Raw genomic sequence first — 26,721 nt, forward strand, 5'->3', positions numbered from 1 at the left:
AAAAAAAAAAATGCAAACTGTTATTTTCATCATACATTAAAGGTGGATATCCCTTATAACAAGCATTCATTCAAGATAGACACCCACCATTTTACATATGAGCCACTCCTTGTTCTATGTAATAAAGTGTGTTTTCATTGAGTTTGGTACAAACACCAACTTTAGGGAGAGGCAATTCATATGTTGAAGAAGAAACAGAAGACCAAAAAAAAAAAAAAAAAGGAAAGAAAAAAGACGTTCGTGGACAGGATGTAGTTAAGATGCTACACAGCCCTGTTCCTGGCAGAGGATTACCCAGAAATGTGACTTTCAGTTCCTTAAGTCTCCACCCCACTGCTGTGAACACTTGGGAGATCTTTTGGACGGTTACCTTGTCTCTAGAACATAATTGGGAAACCGTGTAACATCACCCTCGTGAGTTGAACTCCAGAAAACATACCATGTGTCGGCGGAGTATTGTTTGGCTCTTCATGTATTTTAAGCAGAATTCACACATGTAGAGACGTCCCAGCCGTGCATATTCTTCAGGATAGGGAGAGTGGTACCAAGTATCCAGTTCATAGCGGCCAAAAGCAATTGTTTTAATCATGTTGCTTCCCTCTGTGATTTGACCTTGAAGCCTTAACTTCTCCTATTGGCAAAACGAAACCAAAACAAATAAGGATTAGAAGACTTTATCTTTGGTTTTAAAATTATATTTTTATCTACATAACGTACATGGATGTTTTGTTCGCGTATAAGCATGGGTGCAAGTGCGCACGTTTCTATACCTCACATGCATGCCTAGTGCTTGCAGAGGTCAGAAAAGAACATCAGATGTCCCGAAACTCAAGTTATAGGTAGTTGTGAGCCACCACATGGGTGCTGGGAACTTAATGTAGTTTCTTTGCAAAAAACAGCAAATGCTCTTAACTGCTGAGCTATCTTCAGCCCCTATTACCTTTATTCTTAAAAACTACAAGGCCAGCAACTAAGCTATAAAAATACTTAGCTAGATTTGGCCTCTATCCATACATGGCTACTAAGGCATTACTTGAGCATGGAAAATCAGGCAGGTTCATAGAAAATTTGCCAGCTATACTGCCCAGGTATCTTTTAAAGATTTATTTATTCATTTTATATAGATAATGAGTATACTGTAGCTGTCTTCAGACACACCAGAAGAGGGCATCAGATCCCATTACAGATGGTTGGGAGCCACCATGTGGTTGCTAGGAATTGAACTCAGGACCTCTGCAAGAGCAGTCGGTGCTCTTAACTGCTGAGTCCCGTCTCCAGCTCCTGCCCAGGTATCTTAAAAAAAAAAAAAAAAAAAAAAAAAAAAAAGGTTTTTGTGTTTTAATGGAACCTCAAATGAGGATGTAATGAGGATGACCTTGAACTCCCGAATTCTCTGCCTTCATTTCCAGACACTGTGGTCACAGGTATGAGCCACCACAGCAGATTTATGTGGTGCTGGATTTAGAACCCAGGATATCCTGGATCCCACATAAACACACTACCAAAAGAGTCCCAGCCCATTTCTGTTTTGTTTTGTTTTGTTTTGAATTAATTTTTAGTTATAGTGTCTGTATAGATGAGCAGAGGTCAGAGGACAGCTTGCGGGGCATCAGTTCTCTCCGAGAGGCCGAAGCTATTCAGGCTTGCACTCTGGTCCGTTGATGGCTACCCTCCTGGTCCTCCTCCCTGAGCTCACTAGGGCTGGGATTACAAGTGCATGACAGGCAATCACTGTTTGCAGTACCCAGCTGGAGAGAGGACTGGGACTAGTCGTAGGCAATCATCTTGATGGAAAAGAAAAGCAGGAGGTCCTCGGGAGGCAGAGGCAGGTGGATTTCTGAGTTCGAGGCCAGCCTGGTCTACCAAGTGAGTTCTAGGACAGCCAGGGCTACACAGAGAAACCCTGTCTCGAAAAACCAAAAGAAAAAAGAAAAAAGAAAGAAAGAAAAGCAGGAGGTGGCAACCAATAAATATTCCAGACCAGAGCAGCCAAACCCTGCCTCCTGCAACCCATATAATAAAAGGAAGGAGGGGAAAGGATAATGAGAGGGGGCAGTGGGATGGAAAGTGATTAAGTAAAAATAAATCAATTTTTCTTTTTAAAATAAGGAAGGAGGGGAGGAAATAAAATTAACACTACAAACTAAATCTCCCTGAGCACATTTTTTTTTTCCCATAGGTGAAATCAGTTGCTAAAACTGTTTTTCTAGGCAACAGAAACTGTATCAAAATCAAATAAAAAAGAGCTTTTCTGCTTAGATCTCATGTACCCATGATCCCAGTCTCAAACTTGCTTGGGCAATAAGATGAGATTCTCTTGTCAAAAATCAATAAATTCAACAACATATCTGGTTGTAGTCTGCACCATTTTTCTTTGCTATCATTTACATGCTTTTAGGGTGAATGTATTGAAATGGAAAGAAACCCTACAAAGAGGACAGTGCTGAAGCCCCCAAGTTAGGGTTCTCAGATTGTACATTTTACCCAACAGAAATAAAAGGCACCTACAAACGAAGTTTAAAGCACCTCCACCCCAACCTCAAGCCAAACTGGATCTTCCAGTTGAGGGAAACAGAGAAGGGAAGGGTTCGAGAAGACAGTGGTATGCTCTCCATGTAAAAGAGAAGACTACCTCTAAAGGCAGTCAGAGATTTCATCAGACTGGTTGCTAATCACTTTTCTTGGCAGTGCTAAAGGCTTTTCACAAGGGTGCTCCCCTCACCTCAGGGTTTGATAACTCACCAAATCCTCCGAAGCCCGGGCTTGCGCTCTTCGGAAAAGATCTAAGTCATATTCACTTGTCAGGTTTTCCAAGAGAGGCTCCCGAGTGTTCCCATAGGTCTGTCTGTGTTCCTAGAAAAAAATAACCAGGGGTTATACTGTCTGTGTAGAACTTGGTTTATTTCATTCCAATGGAAGCCAAGCTGAACCAGATGCTTGCTACTTACAAAGTACCTATCACTGGGTTCGGGGGACTGAGGTCAGGCAAACTGGTAACCCCCAAGTGGCACAATAGATCTTAGAATTCTAGAGCTGGCCAGCTCGAGTTGGGCAAGCATGGCTCTGGCAGGCCTTGCCCTTCCCCTATTCCCTCTGCCTTGCTAAAAACCCTTAGATTACATTCCTAGCTAGCCACCAAGGTCTATTCCCTTATTTGGCCACTTCCTCCTCCTGAGGCTGACTACCAAAGTCTGGCTATCAATGTATTCTAAGTTCAGTAATCAAAAGCCCCCTTTGTTTTACCCCCTTTGATTCACCCAATTTTGACGCCCAGTCAAAATATACTGCATCCTAGCCCATCCTATCACAGCCCCCTCCTTGTTCTCTTACAATTACACCTGCCAGAATTAGAAAGCAGTCACTTTAACGTTTCTTCCCCGATTAATAAAAGATATCTCTGTGAAAACAGGTGTCTGGGTGTGGTTTGTGCCTAATCCTGGTGGCTGTGTGTGTGGTGTGAGGGTCTTCTTCACTGAAGACACTAACAAAAGCAGGTACTCCAAGCATTAATGCTTGAAGATGCTGCCTGGAAGAAAACTCTGGAATCGGGCCCCTGGAGACTGCTCCTGACATTACTTCACTGACTGCCCAACTTGTAAAGTCAAGTCAAGTGCTGCACAGGGAAAGCAGCTCCTGGGATGTTTACCAACTGTTAAACATCAGGAAAAATTAAAGATAATTAAGAACATAAAAGGAATTCAGTTTTAAATTAACTTTCAAACCTTACCAAGCTGGTTACTACTAAGTCTCCTTTCCCAGGAAGGGAGGAGGAGGAGGAGGAGGAGGAGGAGGAGGAGGAAGAGGAAGAGGAAGAGGAAGAGGAAGAGGAAGAGGAAGAGGAAGAGGAAGAGGAGGGAGACTTCTCTTTAAAACTGATTCTAGCCCCTCCCTTTCTGCTCTAGGCTCTATCTTCCCTTAGAAGTGAAGACAATGGGAGTTATGAGGCGTAGAAGACTTGTCCCAGGAAGAACATTCTATACGCTAACACACTCATCAGCATCTAAAGAAAACTCCCACCCTATAAACATTTCTTATGGCTAATACGGTTCAATCTGTTGTAGCGCTTTTTGAAATTTAGTCTCTGTGACTTAAGATTTAGGTTCTAGGTATTACTGACTTTCTTCTGGTTTTGAAAATAACAATGCACCTTCCCCTTTCTCTAACTTTGAGAAAGGAGCTCATGTAGCCCTCTGCCTCCACTTCCCAATGCTGGGACTACAGGCATGCCTGTAACCACAACGCTGGAGAATCCAACTTAACACACCCTGCAGAGGCAAACACTCAACTAAGGACAGCCCTAGTCACATATTAGCAAGTTCAAGGCCAGCCTCTGTCATATGAGACCCTATTTCAAAAGGCAAAATGTGGGCTGGAGAGGTGGCTCAGTGGTTAAGAGCACTGACTGCTCTTCTGAAGGTCCTGAGTTCAAATCCAAGTAACCACATGGTGGCTCACAACCATTCGTAGTGGGATCTGATGCCCTCTTCTGGTGTGTCTGAGGACAACTACAGGGTACTTAGATATAATAATAAGTAAATCTTTTTTTTTTTTTTTTTAAAAAAAGGCAAAATGTAAGCAACAAGAAAAATTTCTATCTAGAGCTTTTTAAATTAGTAAAGACCCAAATAGCCAGGCAGTGGTGGCACATGCCTTTAATCCTAGCACTTGGGAGGCAGAGGCAGTCAGATATCTGAGTTTGAGGCCAGCCTGGTCGACAGAGTGAGTTCTAGGACAGCCAGGGCTACACAGAGAAACCCTGTCTCGAAAAAAAAAAGTCTTTTTTTTTTTTCATGACAGGGTCTAATTCTGTAGTCCAGATGGCTTAGGTTTCTTACTTTGTGGCTCAAGCTGGCCTTAAACTCGTGGCCTCCCTGCAGGTGTGAGTCACCACTTCTGACTTTACTTTTTTCTGTTTTGTTTTTGAAACAGGGCTTTGCCATGCTGCCCAGGGTGGCCTCCAGGCACAGGCCACCATGTCTGGCTACATTCCAGTAGAAAACATGTACTAATACACTTCTAGAAAAAGTAATTATTTACATAAAAAGCTGTATTTTATGCAGAAAAGGTTTGAGGATTTTAACATAAGGACGTTAGTTCAAGATCTTTAAATGAGAAGACAGACAACTAGGTGGTGTGGTGTAGTGAAGAAAATGACAAATAATGATTCTTTAAAAAAAAAAAATTATGAGCACCGACTGCTCTTCCAAAGGTCCTGAGTTCAAATCCCAGCAACCACATGGTGTCTCACAACCATCCGTAATGAGATCTGACGCCCTCTTCTGGTGCATCTGAAGACAGCTACAGTGTACTTAGATATAATAATAAATAAATCTTTAAAAAAAAAAAAATGGGCTGGAGAAATGGCTCAGTGGTTAAGAGCACTAGCCGCTCTTCCAGAGGTCCTGAGTTCAATTCCTGGCAACCACATGGTGCCTCACAACCATCTGAAATGGGATCTGATGCCCTCTTCTTCTGGTGTGTCTGAAGACAGTTACATTGTACTTATATAAATAAAAAAAATAAATAAATCTTTTAAAAAAAATTATGTGCCACTGGTGTTTTGTCTGCATGTATATCTATGTGTGTCAGATTCCCTGGAACTGGAGTTAAAGACAGTTGTGAGCTGCCATGTGGGTGCTGAGTATTACGCTTGGGTCCTCAAGAAGTGCAGCCAGTGCCGGGCATAGTGGCGCATGCCTTTAATCCCAGCACTCGGGAGGCGGAGGCAGGCGGATTCCTGAGTTCAAGGCCAGCCTGGTCTACAGAGCAAGTTCCAGGACAGCCCGGGCTACACAGAGAAACCCTGTCTCCAAAAACCAAAAAAAAAAAAAAAAAAAAGAAGTGCAGCCAGTGTTCTTAACTTCAGAGCCATCTCTCCAGCCTCCCAAAAAGGCAATTTATGTAGTTAAAATAAAAAGCTAAAAACTTGATAAAATTCTAATTTTGGCTATTTTAAGGTAGATTAATCTTATCTTCTGTATTCTATTCCTAACTTTTCCTTATTATTATGAAATGTGTATTATAATCAAAGTTAGTTCTCCGATGTTCATCTACATCCCGAGCCCCTGAATGTCTTATGTTATGTAGCCATTTCTAATGTCATCAGTATTTGTTCTAATAGGCAAATTTGCCTCCCTGCCCCAGTACTGCAGATTGAACCTAGCCCCTTTGCACATGCTACTACTGACGTATATGACTGGGAGTTTATTTCTCATTTGAGAACAGGGTTCTGCTAAGTTGCCGAGGTTGACCTAGACAACACGTGGTAGCCTGGTAGGCCTGGATCTCACCATGCCCTTGCCTTAGCCTTCAGAGTAGCAGAGATTACAGCGCAGCACCATCAGGCCCCCTTAAAGTAATTATTTAAAATGACAGTGAAGGGATTCTACCAACTGCGCTGCCTCCCCAGACCTAGAGGATGGAAGCCTGCTTCAGCTGTGAGAGTGCTGGGCGACTGAGCCCCACAGTTCACTGGGTGCTCTCCTGAGTACACAGCACGCCCTGACAGCAGAAGCTCAGATCTCAGTCAGTTGGGGGGAGTTCGGTCTTGGATTTTTTTCCTCACCATGTATTTCTCCTTCTGCTCTTTGCTCAGTCCAGAATTTCTTTTCTTCCTGAGTTCAGCCACCTTTTCCTTATACCGCAGCTGTCTCTCTGTTGGTGCCTGAAAGAAAAACACAACTGAGCATCTAGCTAGAAAACTCATTAAGTTTCAAAATACCAATTTTTAAAACTTTTCTTTTTTTTTTTTTTAAAGACCTGCTCTCCTATAACCCAAGCTGGCCTCAAACCTGGAACTTCTGATCTTGCTTCTACCTCCCAAGTGCTGAGCTTACAAATCCAAACTGCCATCTCTCTCTCTCTCTTTTTTTTTTTTTTCTAAAGATAAACAGAGAAAGAGAATAGGTCTTCTCTATATAGCCCTGGCTGACAATCCTTCTTTCTCAGTCTCTAGAATGATAGAATTCTAAGCATGGGCCACCATACTGAGCTTAATGGTACAGAAGCAGTGCAGCCACACATCCAAACCACAGTTCTTACTGCCCTTTCAGGAATGTGGACTTATTTTTATCAAAGTCATAATGGAGGAGGGAGAAGCACTGTGATTCTTGTTTATAATCCCAGCAGAAGCAGAAGGATGGCTATAAATCCCAGGCCAGACCTTTAAGGGGTATATAACAAGCTTCCCATTAAAAAAAAAACATTGGTGGGTGGTGGTGGCACATAACTTTAATCCCAATACTCAGGAGGCAGAGGCAGGTGGATCTCTGAGTTCAAGGTCAGCCTGGTCTACAGAGTGAGTTCCAGGACAGTTAGGGCTACACAGAGAAACCCTGTCCCTAAAACAAACAAACAAACAAACAAACAAGGATCAATTACACACTGCTTTTGTCTGTCAAGCACTGAGGTTATGCATTTATTACACACGCGTTCGATGACTACCCGGACAGGTGGGCATTATTCACTCCTTCATATTAACAAAGAAATGTAGTTTACCAGCTGGCTGCCCCAGGACAACACAGCTAATAAGAGATTCAGATCCAGTTCTCAAGGCAACCTTACCACTGTGTCTCCTCTGCTAGTCACCTATAATCTAACTGTAGAAACAGATACTTTGACAATGAGCTATGACTAAAGGCCGACGTCTGGGGAAAACTACATGAGAAGAATACATACAAAAAGATTTACTAACTGTGGGAGAAGGTCTTGGAAGAATACCTGTAAGAGCTTAAGACTCACTCAAGGCCTTGAAGGATATGTATGTAATCTCTTCTTGGTAATGATATAGAGTTCTCAGAAAGATCAAAGCCATTTAGAAAGAAGCAAGGAGTTAAGTGCAATCTATGCAGGCTGAAAGTTCAGAGAGAATGATTAGGACAGAGCAAGGATGCTTTCTGCAAATCACAGAAAGACAGAAGTAGAAACTGGCCCAGCTGACAAGCGTCAAATACTGAGGAAATGCCACTGATGATATTGAAAATATGCCAGCCAAGTCAAAGGTGCTTGAAAGCCAACACAACAGGTTAGATAAGGATGCCAAATGAGCAAACAGAAGGACAATGGAACCTTTCAAAATAACCAAAATATTTCATACTATTGCTTACTACTGCTATTATTATCACAAATAGCTTAATTCCTCTATTTATGAGATAGAAATGTCTGCTTTATGAAAAATTACAAGTTGAAAACCCAAACATGATTTCAAGCTGCTGTCTGGAAGACCAGTGATTTTGATTTGTCCTGGAAACAAAGGCATGGATTTGCCTATGAAGACAGTTATGAGGCAAAGCAGATCCAAAAGGCAGATCTCAAACTGGCTGGCCAGAGCTGTCACAAGGCCCATACCTGGTGCCTGGTTGCATGCCTGTTGTTGTCATCTTGCCTGTGGGACAGCATCCTTTCTTCTATCTGCTTATCCCGGCTCTGTGCTCTCACCTGCAACCATCAACAACGTCAGTAAGTCCACCTGCTTCTAAGACTGCATGTACTTCAAGCAAGAGAATCGTGCACTATACTCTGAATGTAAAAGTGTTCTTGCTATTGATTATTGCTATCTTATCTCTATTAGAAAAAGATGAGGCAGGCCCCACACAGTGCTATCTCGGCCACTAAATATCAAAGAACTGAAACAATCAGAGCTAAATGTTGTAAAGCTGAGGCTTTGGCTAAGAATGTTGACTCTGGCCTGGAATTCTACTATGCTGACAGGAAACTGAAGAAACACAAAGGAGTAAGGAAAGGAAGTATGAAGGAAACATCAGGAAAATTCTGGGCTCAGGATGGGCACAGTGACATCTGCCTGTAGTCCTCATTAGTATACAGGCTAAGGCAGCTTAAGAGTTCGAGACCAGCCTATGCAGCACAGGGAGACAAGACCCTGCCTAGAGGGTTGGGAAAGGGAAGGGGGATGAGGAAAAGCAAAGAGGGAGGGAAACTTCAAGTAGTAGACACAAGACCGAAGAGAAAGCACATTGCTCGCCTCAGTTTCCCTCCCCCTTCTGGGAGCTGACACCCTGCATCTATCAGCCTACTGGGTTGCATCACTGAGCAGGCTCAAGTGGAATAACCAATATCTCCCACGTCTGCTACACTCCACATCTCTCCACTACTATCTCAACAGGTGAGCATTTTAAAACTTGGATGGAATCCTTCATTTCTTTTTCTCCCATCTCCTACTAGCTTCCTCTCCTTCAGAACATATCCCGAATTTAATCTTATCTGCGACATTTTACCACACTTGTCTAAGCTATCATTTACTGCAAGAACTTCTAAGCAGGCTTCCAATGCACCTATCCGGTGTCATCTCTTTCTCCTGCAGTCGTTCTCTGCAAGTTAAATAATTGTTGCTTCAGATACATTCTTCTTCTGCCTGCACCCTCTAAATGCTTCCAACTGCCATCGGAATAAAACATAGTCCTGTGCTGAAGATTTTGATCCTTTATGACCTCAATCCTCCTCCTTCATTTCCCATCGTGCTCCAATCGTACAACCTACCTTCAAACCCTGTCATTCCCAGCTCACAGCCACTGCGCTTACCATTCTGTCTCCTTTAGCTCTCCCGACTCAAGTCTTTATATACTGCTATTATGACACCGTAAACATCTAGATCCTATTTCAATCTCATGGCTTTCTTGACCTCCTCTAGCAAAAGCAGTATGTTAGCCTCCCTTTGAGCAGTCCCTCTCTTTTCTCTACTGGTTTTTCATGGTGTCTATCACTACATACACGGATATTAATGCACAGGTCTCACCATGGGAATGTAAACTCCTTGGTTGCAGGTGTCTTTTACCTTTTGATTTTTATCTTAGTCACTGAATCCTTTGCTATCCACAAAAAGCTACATGCATCCACAAAAAAATGTAAGATAATTGAAAGGTTTACTGGGAAATGTGAGAGCAATCATTCACACGCAGGTAGTTTAGAACTGAAGAACTTCCTTAGGCTAGGGAGGCAGCTAGCTTGTCCCACCCAGGCTCTGATCTCTAGTGCTCTGTTGCAAGCACAGGGCTCAGGAGTAAAGCACGGCGGCTGACACCAGTCTCACTTCCCCATACAGGACGAAAGGAAACTTTAAAAGAGAAATGCCTTCCTTTATTTGGGATCCCCCCCCCCCCCCGTCTGAAATTTCTCGAACTGCTTAAGGTACTTAAGGTGTAGACACTGCTTCAGGCCATGATTCAAGAAGGCTGATGCAAAGCGAAGCGCTATCAGATGTTTAGAGACAAGCAGTAGAGCAGCATTCTGAAACCACGTCACAATAGCCATCACAGTTATTTTTCAGGGGAAGAAGTCCAAGTGTTTGGTCAGCGTCTGAATCAGGTGCTAACACAGTCATGCTTGCATTCATCCAGCTTAAGACAGTAAAAAGACAACAGGAAGAGCTGACACAGAAGGCAAGCTGCCTCATACACAAAGACCTGGAATGAAGACAAAAAGCAGGGTCTTTTGCAGAAAAATACATGTAAGCATTTCACGTTTTATTTGGTGAAAATTTAAACGTGTGAAGAAACAGTCTCCCAGCCCCGCCCAAGGACCTTGATATTAGAACAAGTTCCTGAAGCAAGGAGAACAGGAAATTGAATTCTTTTCCAAATGAGACTTGCTCATACAAGCATAAACCTGTGACCCAGGCCTTGTGAGCAAAAGAACAACTTTTGGTTAACACTTTGGTGCTGTCAAAGCATTTAGTTTGGATAACTTGTCCAAAGACTATCTGAGTCTATTTAATTACTATGTGCAATTCTTGCTTCCCCATAATTAACTATGATTCCATCCTTAGTAGCAGGAACCTACACAGGAATGCACAAAAGAGGACCTTAGGCTCTAGTCTCAAACACATCATCCAAGTCCCGAAAGTTATTTAGGAAAATTAAAAGAACTAGCCAAGAACAGATGTGACTGACAGAAATCAAGAGGAACAGGATATGCAGAATCAAACAAAAGAGGGACATCAGAAAATTATGAAAAAGCACCGGGCGTGGTGGCGCGCCTTTAATCCCAGCACTCGGGAGGCAGAGGCAGGNGGATTTCTGAGTTCGAGGCCAGCCTGGTCTACAGAGTGAGTTCTAGGACAGCCAGGGCTATACAGAGAAACCCTGTCTCGAAAAACCAAAAAAAGAAAAAGAAAAAGAAAAGAAAAGAAAATTATGAAAAAGCAAAACAACTTTATGGATTTGTTAAGAGAGCCTGAGGTGGAGCAGTGGACTCAACTATCTACGCACATTCTGAAAGGATGCACCCTGGCAGGATATGACGTCAGATACCAAGGAAATGAATGCGACAGTGGTGAAAATCCCGATACTCTAAAGATAAATCTCCCTATTAACTCCTTCCCCAACACTCATTACATAGTACAATCCTTTTATTTGTTCATGGATTAAAAAAAAACAACCAAACCAAACCCTTCTTTCCACTGCTTCCTCCACTGACGTGTAAGAACAAGACCTTGTTCCCCAGGTTCACTGCTGTATCTGGAGTGCTTAACAATGTGCGGGGCACATAGCAACACTTGAGTACACCCTGAATGAAGGAGCACACGTTACCTTGCATTCGTCAGCTGAGAGGTTATGATAGAGCGGGCATCCTGAGATGGAGAAATGTCTCTCGTGCTTTCCTGTTAGATGTCCTGTTAAAGGAGGGAAAACTTAATTTCCAGGAAGAACATGCACACCTAGGAAGTGAGATTTTGACAAGTCTGTTTTTACCATTCCATTTTATTAAATGTATGTTTCCAAATGGAGCTGCTGTGGACATCACGACTTATACCCTCATGTACTATTTTCCTCCAGAGCAGGCAATCTGAGATGTACTTAGGTTTACTTTTTGAGGCAGGGCCTTACTGTGAAGCTCTGGCTGGCTTGGAATTCACTATGCAGACAAAATTGGCCTCTGCCTCCTGAGTGCTGGGATTAAATGTGTGTGACACCTCTGCCTGGCTAACAAATGGTTTAATACCTCTGAGATAAAGGCCAGCCTGGTCTACAGAGCAAGTTCCAGGACAGCCAATGCTACACAAAGAAATTCTATCTCCAAAACCAAAAAACAAACAAAAACTTTGTTAAGTTAATCCAGTTTTAGGAATTTGAAAAAAAAGGACACTACTCTTTCCGACTAGGCAAGACTATCATACATTTAACTGCTTTTAATAATCAAAAGAAACTCATTAAAAACAAAAAACCCGGGCGGGCGAGATGGCTCAGTGGGTAAGAGCACCCGACTGCTCTTTCAAAGGTCCAGAGTTCAAATCCCAGCAACCACATGGTGGCTCATAACCATCCGTAACAAGATCTGATGCCCTCTTCTGGAGTGTCTGAAGACAGCTACAGTGTACTTACATATAATAAATAAATAAATCTTAAAAAAAAAAAAACAAAAAAAAAACCAAACAAACAGCCATTTCTATAATATAGAAACATTTTGATAATTTTGAACAAGATTCAACATGCTACGTTTTCAGGTTTATTTTATTTATATATGTATACTGTAGCTGTCTTCATACACTATACAAAAGAGTGAATCTGATCCCATGACAGATGGTTGTGAGCTACCATGTGGTTGCTGGGAACTGAACTCAGGACCTCTGGAAGAGCAGTCAGTGCTCTAAACCGCTGAGCCATTCCTCCAGCCTCATTGTTTTGTTTTTGAAGACAGGGTTTCTCTAAGTAACTTTGGAATCCTGGAACTTGCTCTATAGACCAGGCTATCCTCAAACTCAGAGTCCACGTGAGCACTGGGATTAAAGGTGTGCACCAATTCTGCCTGGCTCAACACAATTTTTTTTTTTTTAAAATTTTATTTAGTGTAAGAATTCTCGGCTGCATATACATCCTCATGTCAGAAGAGGGCATCAAATCCCCTTATAGATGGTTGTGAGCCATCATGTGGTTGCTGGGAGTTGAACTCAGGAACACCTGGTAGAGCAGTCAGTGCTCTTAATCACAGAGCCTTCTCTCCAGCCTGAAGGATAAATATTTAAAGATCTGTACTTCTACAGCCAAACTCTAAGATAGGGCCATCAGCATAAGGCCTTCCTAAGGAAAACACTAGGGATGACACAGGAAGCTCGCTCTAACTAAACAACAGTCTTTCCTCTTTCCCTTCTTCCTCTTTCTTTCCTTTAAAAAAAAAAAAAAAAAAAAAAAATTGACGAATGGAAATGGAACCCGGGGCCTGAGCCATAGTAGATAAGCACTGTACCACAGAGCTGCATCTCTGTCCATTCTAAGTTTTTCCTTCTCTCCCTCCATAACCTCCCTTCCTTCCTTCCTGAGAGAGGTTTTCACTACATAGACTTGGCGGACCTGGAACTCCCTCTGTGGACCCTGCTGGCAGCTCTGTCTGCCCGTCTCCCAAGTGCTGCAATTAAAGGCATGTTCTACCACTGCCCGCCCGCCTACAGGTCCTATCATCATCGTCATTATTTCTTAGTATTACTGTTGTTATTATTGTCATTACTAATATGTGTATGCTAAAGAGGACATTTGGAAATCAATACTTGCCTTCTACCCTTTTTTGTTTGTTTATAATTTATTAAAATTTATTATAAAGAATCTGCATGCAAACAAAACAAAACAAAACCCATACAGGGGCTAACCAGACATGTCAAATGAATTTCTGTACAGTTAGAATAACTAACCTGAAGCTGTGGGACTTCACATTCAGTTTCACACTTTCACTATCAGATATATATACACACAAATCTTCAGGTAAACAAGAAAAGAAGCCCCACAATTAAAACTAGAAAATTAGCTTTGTACTTCCTTCATGGCTTAAGTGTCCATAACTTGCATTCAGTTCTTCACATAGTATTTACCCTTTCTTGTTTTCCTTTCTACAAGTCATTTTGTGCCCATATGTATATTTGACTACATGTATAGTGTATGTATAAGATCTGCAGATGAAGGGAACATGTGCTTCTTTTTGTTCTGTTTTGTTTTTCTTTTGCCTTCCACCTTGAGACAGGAGCTCTCGTTTTGGGTGTTGTGTAGCATTACTCCTGGCTCTGCTGGCTTCCACCAATAACTCTATTTCTGCCTATTTCAGGGTAGTAGGAACTTTACAGACACACTTATGAGGCTTCCACTATCAGGTTTGCTTGATAGGCTAGCACTTTTACCCACAGAGCTGGCTTCCTGGCCCCTTAAGCAGTATCCACCTATCCACCGATCCATCTATCCATCCAATCTATCAATCGATCACCCTGGTCGCACTATGTATGTAGTAGCGCTGGCTGTCCTGGACCTCAAGTCTGGCAACATGAGCTTGATCCCTACAACCCACATAAAAGGTGAAGGAAAGAATTGCCTCCAAAAGTATGTCCTCCACACCCATGCTGTATGTAACAAGGGCACCCATCCTTACACATATAATAAACACATATAAACCTTAAAAATACAGAAAACTGAATAGTACTTATTTGGTATACATCTCTTCTAAGAGGATTATACAATACCAATGATTCAAAGGGCTCAAGAGACTACAGTAAGAAAGTAAAAAGAAAAACCATTCAAGCTAACCTGCAAGCCCACAAAACCCCCCTAATGACACCCAGCACCCTCCTCTAGCTGCCACAGGTCTGCACTTGGCTTGTGCTTCTGCACACACATACACCACGCAATATTTTCCAGAAAGTTCACCATTCTTTCAGGATGAAAAAAATGTTAACTTTTGGGTTAAGCAGTCATTAGGAGGTGGAGCTGAGTCTGGAAGGAGTTGGATGGAAAAATATGATCAAAACATTCATCATGAAATTCTCTAAAATAAATACAAACATAAAAAACCACAATATAATCCATAGAGTAAGCTGTAAAGAGTGAAATACCCCAAGAATTAAGGAGGGGTATTCTGTAACATCCAGGCTGTCAGTTCCCTGGGATTGTATTTCAGTCAGGCTGGGTGGAACAGGCCTGCACTGCTAGCACTTTGGAGACTGAAGCACTTTCTTCAGCCCGCCTGGTGGTACACACCTTTAATCCCAGTCTTTTTTTTTTTTTGGTTTTTCGAGACAGGGTTTCTCTGTATAGTCCTGGCTGTCCTGGAACTCACTCTGTAGACCAGGCTGGCCTCGAACTCAGATATCCGCCTGCCTCTGCCTCCTGAGTACTGGGATTACAGGCGTGCGCCACCACGCCCGACTAATCCCAGTCTTGAGAAGACAAGCTACTTATCAGAGAAGAGGTTTCTCCTACTTATACCAACTAAATACACAAAGCCGTAGGAATCAGATGCTCCCGGTCATAAAAGGCCTGGTCTCCTGCAAACTCTCCTGATGTACAGCCTCTTAAGAACTCCGTTTTCCTTGTCTCCTGAACAGCAGTGGCTTCGCAGCCATTACCAGGCATTATCTTATACTCAGTACATAAGCACCAAACACCTGCCACAGGATGAGGCATTCCAGAGAGAACTTGTTTTCCAGTTTTGTTCTTGCTTAGGAAAGGAGGGAATTTTTCACTGGGAAAAGCATGTTTAAAAAAGTGAGTGGATCATCACTGTTACATTTCCTTCAACTAGATCTGTTATTATTTACAAACAATAGGCCAAGAACAGCTCTTGTTCATAATTGCTCTGAGTTCACAACCCCATAACAGGATCCCTGGGCCACAACGGTCATGAAGCTGGGGCACACTCACCTAGAGAGTTGCAGCCCGGCGTAGGACACTTCATGTTAAAATTGTAGCTTTCGTGAAATCGACGACGCTTGGGACGGTGAGAGAGATCACTGCCTGAGTCCTTCAGGGACATATCCTTGGCAATGCTCTCATCATGAGACACGTTGGGGCTGGAGATGTCTATGTCAGACTCAGAAGAAGGTGCATTTCCGGTTGGAGTTCGAGGTGGTGACTCATCATGATCAGCTGTATTTTTAGTTTCTAAAGAAAACGCAATTGGTAGAACTGGTGAGAAGATCCCTTTATTTAAAGATTTGCTAGATAAGAAGAGTTGATGGAATTTGCAGTTCTCTCTCTAGTGTCATGAGCCCGATTTTCTATGTCGCTAAGAATGACCTTGAATATGTGGTCATTCTGCCTCTCCTGCTCTAGTTCTGAGTTAGGTATAAACCACCATGCCTAGCTTTATGCAGTGCTATGGAACAAAATCAGGGGATCATGCATGCTATGCCAGTGGTCTACAAGCAAGCTACGTCTATAGTCTTTCAAGACCTAACCAGTAATTTTTAGCTACTTATCTGCTACAAGACACTGAAAACACTTTGGTATAACTAACTTCTGATTGAATGTAAATCTAAAGTTCAGGTACTACATGTTACCTCTCCATATTTCTCCTAAGCTCTTAATCCTGAGTAATCAAATTCAAGTATAAAGTCTGAAAAATAACCAAAAGGAGCCAAATATGACAAAACTGTGTCCTCACCATCACAAGCATTGTTTAATAGTGAAATTTAAAACTAATGTCAAAAAAAAAAAAAATCACCAAAAATGTATTATCTTCTTTATTGGAAAAGTAAGTAAATAAATAATGAGCCCATTTTCCTTTCCTTGAGACTCACAGGACAGAAAAATCACTGAGCTGGGTGTGGTGGTGTGCGCTCTTACTCCCAGCCCTGAAGAGGCAGAGGCAAGCGTTCTCTGGGCCAGCCTGGACGGCAGAGCAAGGCTACCTAGAGACCAAGCCTCAAAACCAACCCCACTTAAGAAAGGAAGAGGAAAAAAGAAACATATACAATTTTTTCCTTTTAAGAGTCTAAGAAATGGCTCAGCAGTTAAGAGGCTGCTCTTGTTCTCCAGAGATCCTGCGGTCAACTCCTAGTGCCCACCATAATTGTCTATAACCAGTCCAGGGATTCCAGTTCTAGGGGAGTCAATGGTATCGGCATGCAAGTGATACGAAGACACATGTGTAGGCCAAACACTTTTAATACTTAATGTGTATGAATGCTTTACCTGCATGTATGTGTATAATCAACATGCCTGGCACCTGAAGTTACTAGAGTCTCATAATCTTGAAATTCACTTTTTTCTTTTCTTTTTAATTAAAAGAGAAAGAGACAGACAGACAGGCAGACAGCCTTTACTATGTATCCCTGGCTGGCCTGGAACTTTCTATGTAGGGCAGGACGGCCCTAAACACACAGGGATCCAATGCCTCTGCCTTACAAATGCTTGAATTAAAGACATTTAGCATTGTGCTCTCTTTTTTTCCTTTTAAAGACTTTATTTTTAATCATGTGTATGTGGAAATAATGTGGGGGCTGGCAAAGGTCAGAGGAGAATGTCAGATCTCCTAGAACTGGAGTTACAGGTAGCTGGGAGCCACCAGACATGTGTGCTAGGAACCTAACTCAGGTTCTCTAGAAGAGCAAGCAACACATGTGCTATATGTGATGGTGCACGCCTTTAATCCCAGCACTCAGGAGGCAGAGGTATTCAGATCTCTGTTTGAGGCCAGCCTGATCTACACAGTGAGTTCTGGGACAGTCAGGCAGATAGTGAGACCCTGCTCCCTTACCCCTGCAGAAAAAGAGTAGTACCCGCTCTTAAACACTGAGCCATCTCTGTAGCACACTTAGGGTCTGACCGTTGGAGTCCGAGAGGTCTACAGAAACTACACACTCTTAACCCAAGGTCTACAAACCAGATACCTATAGGGCTTGGCCAAGCTCAAAGAACGGCATTGTCTATCCAGAGGTGACAACTACTATTCAGCTCCAGTTAATAATTACCAAGTAAATGGCCACCCAGTCTGTCCTGTCTCAAAAGTTAACTATTGACCCCTGAGTTCAAAGCCAGCCTGATCTGGATAAGGAGCTTCAGGACACCTTGGAACAAAGAGACACTATCTCAAAAGCCCCAATCAACCAACCAGCTGAGAGAGGATTCACGGGTTAAGAGCTCAGGCTATTCTTCCAGAGGACCCGGATTTGCTTACCAGCACCCACACAGCAGCTCACAACTGTGACCCCTGTTCCAGGGTATCTCATGCCCCATGCCCTCTCCATGCCTCCATGGGTACCAGGCACAAATGTAGTTCACAGACTTACGTACAGTCCAAACAATACCCCCCCAAAAAATAAATACATAAAAATTAGGACAGGTTTTTCTATGAAAATTGCTGTGCTTCCAAGCACTATCAAGAAAGTTAAAAATAATGAAACTCAGGCCAGGCGTGGTGACGCACGCCTTTAATCCCAGTACTTGGGAAGCAGAGGCAGGTGGATTTCTGAGTTCGAGGCCAGCCTGGTCTACAGAGTTGGTTTACAAACTCTGCAAACCAACCAATTAATCATATTGCCTGGTTGGAGAATCTCAGTAGCTTGTAAGATCTGCTTTACTGTCTCTTGCTCTAAGGCTCTTAAAAGTATGAGATCATAACCTCAATAACCTAATACTGTCTATCACTGATGGTCACTCCTGGTCAGCAGTCTGGAGGTCAATGGACTGCAGTCGTGCATGGTTCTAATAAAATCTAGGTTTTATGTGGAGGTTCAGAAGGCTCTGCCTCCTCCTCCCTATTATACACCTAATACACCTAATACTCTAGCAACCAAAATAGACTGTGCAAGACAGTAAGAAATTCGATAAATTGAGCATAGTGGCACACATCTGTAGTCCCAGAACTCTAGGTCACGGCAAGAGGATTCCAAATTTTCAAACCCTGATTCAAAAACTACAACCAAACCAAGCAAACAAACAAAAAGGAACCAAGTCAACAGTGTCTGCTTACCTAAACTCTGACCATCTCTCTGCAGTGCCAACATCTTCCTTAAAAGAGAACCGACCAAACCCTCTGCACAGCACCAGTCACACAGACCCACTTACCTCTATCTGAAAAATCAACCGCCTGTTCCGTTTCAGAGCCAGATGAGCGAGTCTGCCGAAGAGGGTACTTTTTTGGAGTCACTGGTGTGGGCTGCTGCTGACTCCGCGTCACTCTTCTGGTAGAATAGGCAGGCTCCTCAGTGCCGAAAGATGGCAAATTTCGAACAGGGCTGGAATCTAACCCCAGTTTTAAAAGATCATAAAATAAAGAAAAGAAGAAAACCCATTTTATATCCATTCACACAATAATCAGAATACAATTTCTTCTCTTCTATTTCACAAAATATCCTCAGATTGTATGCATCTCACTAAATAATGCATGCCTAGGGGCATGGTGGAATATCAATAGTCTAACGGTGGTACAGGATCTGGAGTCTAAAGACTGAGCTCCACTTGATTCCACTTCACCGTAGCAACAATCTGTGGCATCTTATGCAAGTTAATGTCTCTAAGCTTGCTTCTTTGCCCATGAGAAAGAAAAATACTTACTTTAGCATGGAAAATAAATAAATAAATGATAGACAGTAGTGGTATATTCCTCACATTTACTGTAATGTTTTGTTTTTTGTTTTTGTTTTTTTTTTTCCAAAACAGAATCTGAATGTAGCCCTGGAACTTGCCTTACAGACCAGGCTGGCCTCAAACTCACAGTGATCCACCCACCTCTGTCTCCTGAGTTGCTAGGACTAAAGGCGTGTATGCCTAACCCCCAGCAGGAAAAGAGTTCTTTACCAATATTAGCGACATGCCTGTTTCTTCCCTTGCTATAGTCTATCATAATACAGATGTCCTAAAACTAACAAATAATGCATTTGGGAGGAGGATGCTTATTCTTTGAAAACCCTTGTACACGTACGGAGTTACCGACGATGGTGCGAGCCACCATGTGGGTGCTGGGAGTCAAACCCAGGTTCTCTGCAAAAACAACTAAGTGCTCTTAACTGCTGAGCCATCTCTCCAGCTCCTTAAGTTCTTCCCATAGAGAAACCTCTTCTAAAGCCTTCATAGACCTTTTACATCTCTAGCCTGATGGCTCTTAAAGGAAATAAAAGCTAAAACTGAAGAGTATTTTAAATGACAACAACCTATGACAATGTCCAAGTTGAAATTGTCAAACTCTCAGGAGAGGTTAAGTTGGTACAGAGCCAAAGCCCTAAGACTATATAGTTCCAGGGTATCTTTTTACAAGTCTGTCTATATTTCACACTAGGACAGCCTTACCCTGTGACTGATGCTCCCAAAAACTCGTGTAGCTCTGTGGCCATGAAATAAAGTAACTACAAAGACCTCCGCCGGGCGTGGTGGCTCACGCCTTTAATCCCAGCACTTGGGAGGCAGAGGCAGGCGGATTTCTGAGTTCGAGGCCAGCCTGGTCTACAGAGTGAGTTCCAGGACAGCCAGGGCTACACAGAGAAACCCTGTCTCGAAAAACAAAAACAAAAACAACAACAACAACAACAACAACAACAACAACAACAACAAAAAAGAGACCTCCAAGCTCTGTTTTGAATATCCATCACCTTTAGGGCACAGCTAATTGCAGTGTCTAAGAACCATTATGACTCATTGTATATATGATTCCTTCTGCCAAAAATATTTTGTTCATCTTCAATATGCAAAGCCCTACTTGACTCCTCCAGACTGTTCTGGGAGACCTTCTCACAGATGTGGATGCTCCACAGCTGGGCTTCCAAAGGATTTGTCAACAAATCACTTTTATTTGTGTGTGTACAGACATGTATGTACATATATTTATATACATAAATATACATATTTATATATACATATCTATATCTATCTATAAACACACACACACAGTTACTTTTTTGGTTATTTTTTGTTGAGAGCCAGAGTCTTAGTATGTATCTCTGGCTAGAACACTTTATATAGACTGGGCTGGCCTTGAATTCAGAGATCTGCAGGCCTCTGCTTCTAAAGTGCTGGGACTAAAGGTGTGCACCACCACACCCGGCCCCATATTATAATTTCCCATTTACTCTATTGTTGCAGACTGATAACCACCTTTGTATATTAGTTGAAAAACCTTTCTTCCAAGCTGAATAGCACTAGGAGGGGCAAAAGCCTACCTCTACATAAGCCCAAGTGACTAAATACATTAGTCTTCCAAGTACTTCCAACCACAAGCCTTTTGTTTATTCACTACCAAAGCAACATTATGAGTATTCAAACAATTATTCTATCAAATGTGACCTTATATTCTAGAATTAAAAGTACCTTTAGAAGCAATAAGCCTCACTGACACACTCAATAAGCACTTTAACTCTTAAGCCATTTTATAGTGATAACATTCCCATTTTATCGTTTTATGATGACCTAGAACACCATACAGTCTTCAAGACACCTGCATCTCACATTTATGCAAGCCACTGTCTATAAAAGAACATGGTATCTGACAGAAACCACTTTGAAGACCAAGTACTTCAGCAGCTGCCTTATACTTTGACCATTCTACCATCTATACCAATGGTTTTCAACCTGTGGGTCTCAGCCCCTACCCCTTTGTAGGTAGGGTATCAAATGACCCTTTCTTTCACAGGGGTCGAATATCAGATATCCTGCATATCAGATATTTACATTATGATGCATAATTTTAGTAAAGCTATGGTTTTGAAGTAACAAAGTCATGAGTTCAATTCCCAGCATCCACATCATGGCTTATAACCATCAATAATGAGATCTGGTGCCCTCTTCTGGCCTGCAAGCACACACACAATAAATAAATCTTTAAAAAAATATAATTTAATGGGGGGGGGGGTCACCATAACATGGAGAACTGCATTAAAGGGTCGCAGGGTTAGGCAGGCTGACAACTACCGCTCTCCATCAAGCTCAAGGACCAGTCTCCCTATGAATCAGCACAACAAAATGATACCACTGTCCACCGTGAGGAACAGCCAGGAGAAGAAAGAATGAAATGTTTACCTTGAGAACTCTGGCTTAGCCTGGCTGAAGAGCGGGTGACTCGGGCAGACCGGCGCGAGGCGCCATCACTCTCTGAGCTGTCTGTATGCTCGAGATCTGTAGAAAAATCGGAATCTTCCGTTCCATCTGAACTACTGCCTGCATTTCTCTGTAATACCATAGATCCAGACATTAGCACAAAAGCATTTACTGTGGTTTTCTATTAGCAGTGGAAGTAAAACAAGTGAACCACGATGCTGAAGTACCAAGTTCCAACATAAGGACACCACCACCAGCCAGCCTTTCCCCTCCCTGCTGTGCAGAGGCACTGCCCTTCCTTTCAGACATGCTAGTGGAATAACCTACAACCAAACCACCCGTACTCAACAGACCGAGAAAGAGAAGTCATTCTTACAGTATTATCACTAATTCTGAAACAATTTGGACTGAATCACGAGAACTCTCATAAATTGAAAATAAAAGCACCCAACCCAACAACAAAATACCCAAATCAAAATGGTCTGGCTAGTTAAAAAGAAAAAAGAAAAGAAAGAAAAAAAGAGATGAGGAAAGAAAAGAAAAAGCATGGTCCAGTGGCTAACAGCACAGGCTGCTCTGGCAAAGGACCTGAGTTCAATTGCCAGCACTTGCCCACTTGGTAGTTCACAACTGAAGTCTGTAACTCCAGCTCCAGAGGGAGCCAATACCTCCAGCTTCCTCAGGCACCTGTACTCATACATCCGTACACACATCCAGATAATTAAAAATAGTACAACTAAATCTCAAAAAAAAAAAAAAAAGAAAAAGAAAAAGTCCAAGATGGTATATAAAACTCTAGGTCCCATTTAACTTTGGGGTAAATTTTACTCAAATTCTCCATCAACAAAAATTGTATTAGCTGGGCATGGTGGTGTATGCCATTAATCCTAGCAGAGTAAGATCTCTGTGAGTCCAGGCCATCCTGGTGTACATAACAGAGTTCCAGGACAGCCAGGGCTGCAAAGAGAAACCCTGACTGGGAAAAAAATCATTTCAAACTATGTTCTTGAGGCTGGTGAGATGGTTTGGTGGTTAAGAGTGTTTGCTGGTTCGATTCCCAACACTCATGGCAGCTTACAACTACCTGGAGCTCCAGTTCTAGGAGCTCTTAATACATTCATTCTTCTGGCCTCTAGCAGTACCTAGCTATACATGTGGTAGTCTACATACATACATACATACACACGTATACTATACATGTAATTAAAATAAAACATGTTATAGTCTATAGCTCTAATCCCAAAAGAAATTAACCAGAAAAAAATACAAATTATTTTCTTAACTATCAGTCCTCGAAGTTTCTCCACATGGATATTTTTTTTTTTTTTTTTTTAAAGATTTATTTATTTATTTATTTATTATATGTGTGTACACTGTAGCTGTCTTCAGACACTCCAGAAGAGGGCATCAGATTTTTGTTACGGATGGTTGTGAGCCACCATGTGGTTGCTGGGATTTGAACTCGGGACCTTTGGAAGAGCAGTCGGTGCTCTTAACCGCTGAGCCATCTCACCAGCCCCTCCACATGGATATTATAAGTGCTGCTGGAAAGGAATTTATACTAAAAACTAAATAGGGATTCAAACCAAGCTTTTTAAATATTCATTTCTTTTTTTTTAATTAATTTATTTATTATATGTAAGTAAGTACACTGTAGCTGTCTTCAGACAGCCCCAGAAGAAGGCGTCGGATTTCATTACGGAAGGTTGTGAGCCACCATGTGGTTGCTGGGATTTGAACTCAGGATCTTCGGAAGAGCAGTCAGTGTTCTTAACCACTGAGCCATCTCTCCAGCCCCCAAAAATTAGATTTCTTTTACTGTGTGTGTGAAAGTTTTGCCTGCATATCGCATACACGCCCTCGGAGGTCCAGTCACCTGGAATTGGAGCCGTAAGCGGCTGTGAGGCTTGGAACGTGGTGCTTGGAACCCAGTTCTCTGCAAGAGCAACGAGTACTCTGACCAGCTGAACAATCTCTGCAGTCCCTTGTCAGGTTCTCAGAAACGCATGCCACACCCTAGCCAGAACTCTCAGCCTCCTGAAGGGTAATGAGCCAAGAAGATTACTTTTACCAATTTACACTTGCTCTTTTCTAAGCTGGAAAAAGAGTATTTGCTGAAATCACTACAACTCCTCAAACTCAATCCTAATATCTTTGGCAGGAAAAGGGAGGGGACAGACTAAGGTGAACTCAGGGCCTCAGGGCACTAACCACAACCCACTGAGCTATAGCTTAGTCCCAGGTCCCAACGCTTTATTCAAAGACTAAGCTCCCTCGGGCCAAGTATGTTCGGAGTTACTAGATTCTTACAGAGAACACATATATCCTGTGACTAACAACCCACACTAAAAACATTAATATTTCTCTAGCAAACAGAAATTTAGTGTCACACTACATGAGGCATATTAAAAAAACCTAAACACCCTAAGGATAGATTAGGACAGAGTGGCATCAAAGAAGTCACTAGCATATTTACATTTGGGTTTCGTTGGTTTGAGATAGGTTCTTGCTACTTAGCTCAGGCTGGCCTGGAATTTATTATATAACCTAGGTTTGCCTTAAGCTCAAGATGAGCCTCCTATCTCAGCCTCCAGGGTGCCAGAACTACAAGTGTGTACCATCATACCCAGCAAGAGTTTACATTTTCTTCTTCTTGAGACAGGACCCCCCCCCCCAGCATATCAACCATGTGCACCTCAAACTACAGAGATCCACCTCCTAAGTGCTGGAATTAAAGGCTTGTACCATAACGTCCAGGAAGAATTTACATTTTCCATTTTTACATTTGGGACCTGCTAAAAGAAGACTAGACCATTCCAACAAACCAGTACGTCTGGCTCTGCATTTGGTATTCCTGAGTATAAATACTACCTGTCAGGCTGGCGAGATGGCTCAGCGGGTAAGAGTACCGACTGCTCTTCCCAAGGTCCTGAGTTCAAATCCCAGCAACCACATGGTGCCTCACAAACACCCTCTTCTGGTGTGTCTAAAGTCAGCTACAATGTACTCGTGTATAATAATAAATAAATCTTTGGGTCGGAGCAAGTAGAGACTGAGCAAGCAGAGTTGCCGGAATGAGCAGAGGTCCTAAAAATTCAATCCCCAACAACCACATGAAGGCTCACAACCATCTGTACAGCTACAGTGTACTCATATACATAAAATACATAAATAAATCTTTAAAAAATGTCAATAAAATAAAAGGCAAACTTTAGGGGTCATCTCAGCCAAAGACCCAGACACCCGTCCATGACCTATCAATTCTGCCTGGCTTAACCCTGAAAAATCAGCTCTTTACTTATTCATTCCCCACGCTAACTGCGTTCTTACAGTGTATACAATTTCAGAGACTGTACTGACACAACGGCGATAACCCTTTAAACCAGTGACCACGCATACTTTTCGAATTCCTAGCAACTAGCACGTAACACTGCTCCTTTGCATGTTTAACAACTGAACATATGGGGCAAATGTCATACAGTTCAACAAACATTTACTGACCAGGAAATGTCAAACTGAACGAATAGGTGGAAGACGTTGACTGAGACGCCACAGGCCCGCGAGCTATCCCTTGGGGATGGGCGCTGGTTTTTCTAACCACCCATCCTCCTCGGCTTTGTTGTAATCCCCCCACCAGGAAAGGAAAGTGGTCTTCCCAACTCGCCTTTACACCTATCGCCATCTCTATCCGGAAGGGCGGGGCGTCGGTCGCCCCAATCCAGGCCTCGCTAAGCCGCACCCGCCACAAGAACAGATTGCAAAGCTGGGCCAATAAAGAGAAGGGAGAGCATTCGCCACAGCCAGTCGGAGCGCACCGGGGCCAGACCGAGACACCGCCCACGCACGCGGGGAGGTGACCGTTGGGCCCAAACAGGCGGCGTCACCATCCAATCAATACGCCTCTAGACATTTCCGCGACCAATTAACAAGAACGCCTCCGATCCGGGCAAGCAGAGGGCGGGAATAGTTACAGGCATAGGCCGAGGCCAGGGTCGGGCCCACATTTTTCTGTCCGGTACCGAGAGGAGGCAGGGTAGCCAGGCTAGGTTCGGGGGAGCAGAAAGTTGGAACCCAAGCACGGCGAGGCGTGGCCAGCCGCGTCACGTTGCTCAATCGACTCCCCTTAGAAAACCCGCCATCCCTTCTCTGCCATTTCTCACCTTCCTTCGCGGCATTGCCGGCGGCTGCAGCCCGACGGTTCCGATTCGGGCGGCGGCAGCACCAGCAGGAACGGGGGCTCCGGCGGGCTCCGTGGCGGCCTCTGTAGCTGTCCCAAACCCTGCGGACGATCCCCAGTGCCTCCTGCCTCTCAGCGTCTAGAGGCTTCTGCGCAAGCGCCGCGGGCTGGAAGCGCCTATTCCTTCACTTCCGGCTGAGGCTTGCGTCACCTGACCTTTAGGCCAGTGAGGATCCTGGGAAGTTCGAAACTCTTAGTGAGGCCGGACGGCGCCATTTTGGAATTGGGCAGGAAACCGCACCGGCGGTGAAACCTGGGCTAAACCTTTTTAGTTAGGTAGGCGGCATCCGGTGTGGGATTAGGTTGCCATGATTGTTTGGGGCAGAAGTCTGGCAGTCGAAGGTAACCGTTTTCATCTTTACGTTGGGCAGACTCTCCCTGCCTGATCGTTTTAATTCGCAGCGTGGAGGGAGGAAAACCCCAGAATCCATCAGGTTGTCGATCTTTAACTCTTTCGTTTCCTAGTCGGCCGAAGGACGTTTCCGTTTTTCCTGTAAACTCAGAACTGGCAAGATAAATTTTGCCCAAGGAACTGTTGTAAGAGCTACTCTGTGTTCCGGAGTGGTGTGAATGGGACTTGAATAAAGGATTGACAGGGTCGTTGAAGTGGGGGTAGACTGTTCTCTTAACGCATTGTCCTTGCGTTAAGAGAACAAGTAAGTTATGAGATGATGCAGAGCCATTCTCGGAATGCCGTAGCGCCAAAGAATTCCCAGTTTATCTCTGTTGTGAAACACCCCCGGCTTA

At 43.1% G+C, this 26,721-nt stretch overlaps 1 protein-coding gene across 3 annotated transcripts in view; it reads right to left on the reverse strand.

Annotated features, from left to right (window-relative positions):
* Kat7 (lysine acetyltransferase 7) overlaps positions 1-26,061 on the reverse strand; it is a 35,672-nt gene extending 9,611 nt beyond the window's left edge. For 2 of the 3 annotated variants that reach the window (XM_021212713.2, XM_029546081.1), the window contains exons 1-9: positions 25,898-26,061; positions 21,720-21,867; positions 18,777-18,953; positions 15,630-15,869; positions 11,544-11,626; positions 8,347-8,436; positions 6,566-6,664; positions 2,743-2,853; positions 440-631 (exon numbers count right to left, since the gene is read on the reverse strand). In XM_021212713.2, coding sequence (XP_021068372.1) covers positions 440-631; positions 2,743-2,853; positions 6,566-6,664; positions 8,347-8,436; positions 11,544-11,626; positions 15,630-15,869; positions 18,777-18,953; positions 21,720-21,867; positions 25,898-25,912 — 1,155 coding nt within the window. In that variant the 5' untranslated portion in view covers positions 25,913-26,061. The remainder of the gene's footprint in view (positions 1-439; positions 632-2,742; positions 2,854-6,565; positions 6,665-8,346; positions 8,437-11,543; positions 11,627-15,629; positions 15,870-18,776; positions 18,954-21,719; positions 21,868-25,897) is intronic. The other variant, XM_029546080.1, reaches the window with a different exon arrangement.
* Positions 26,062-26,721: the final 660 nt, after the last annotated feature.

Source organism: Mus pahari, chromosome 14, assembly GCF_900095145.1.
Source record: "Mus pahari chromosome 14, PAHARI_EIJ_v1.1, whole genome shotgun sequence".
NCBI classification, from domain to species: Eukaryota; Metazoa; Chordata; class Mammalia; order Rodentia; family Muridae; genus Mus; species Mus pahari.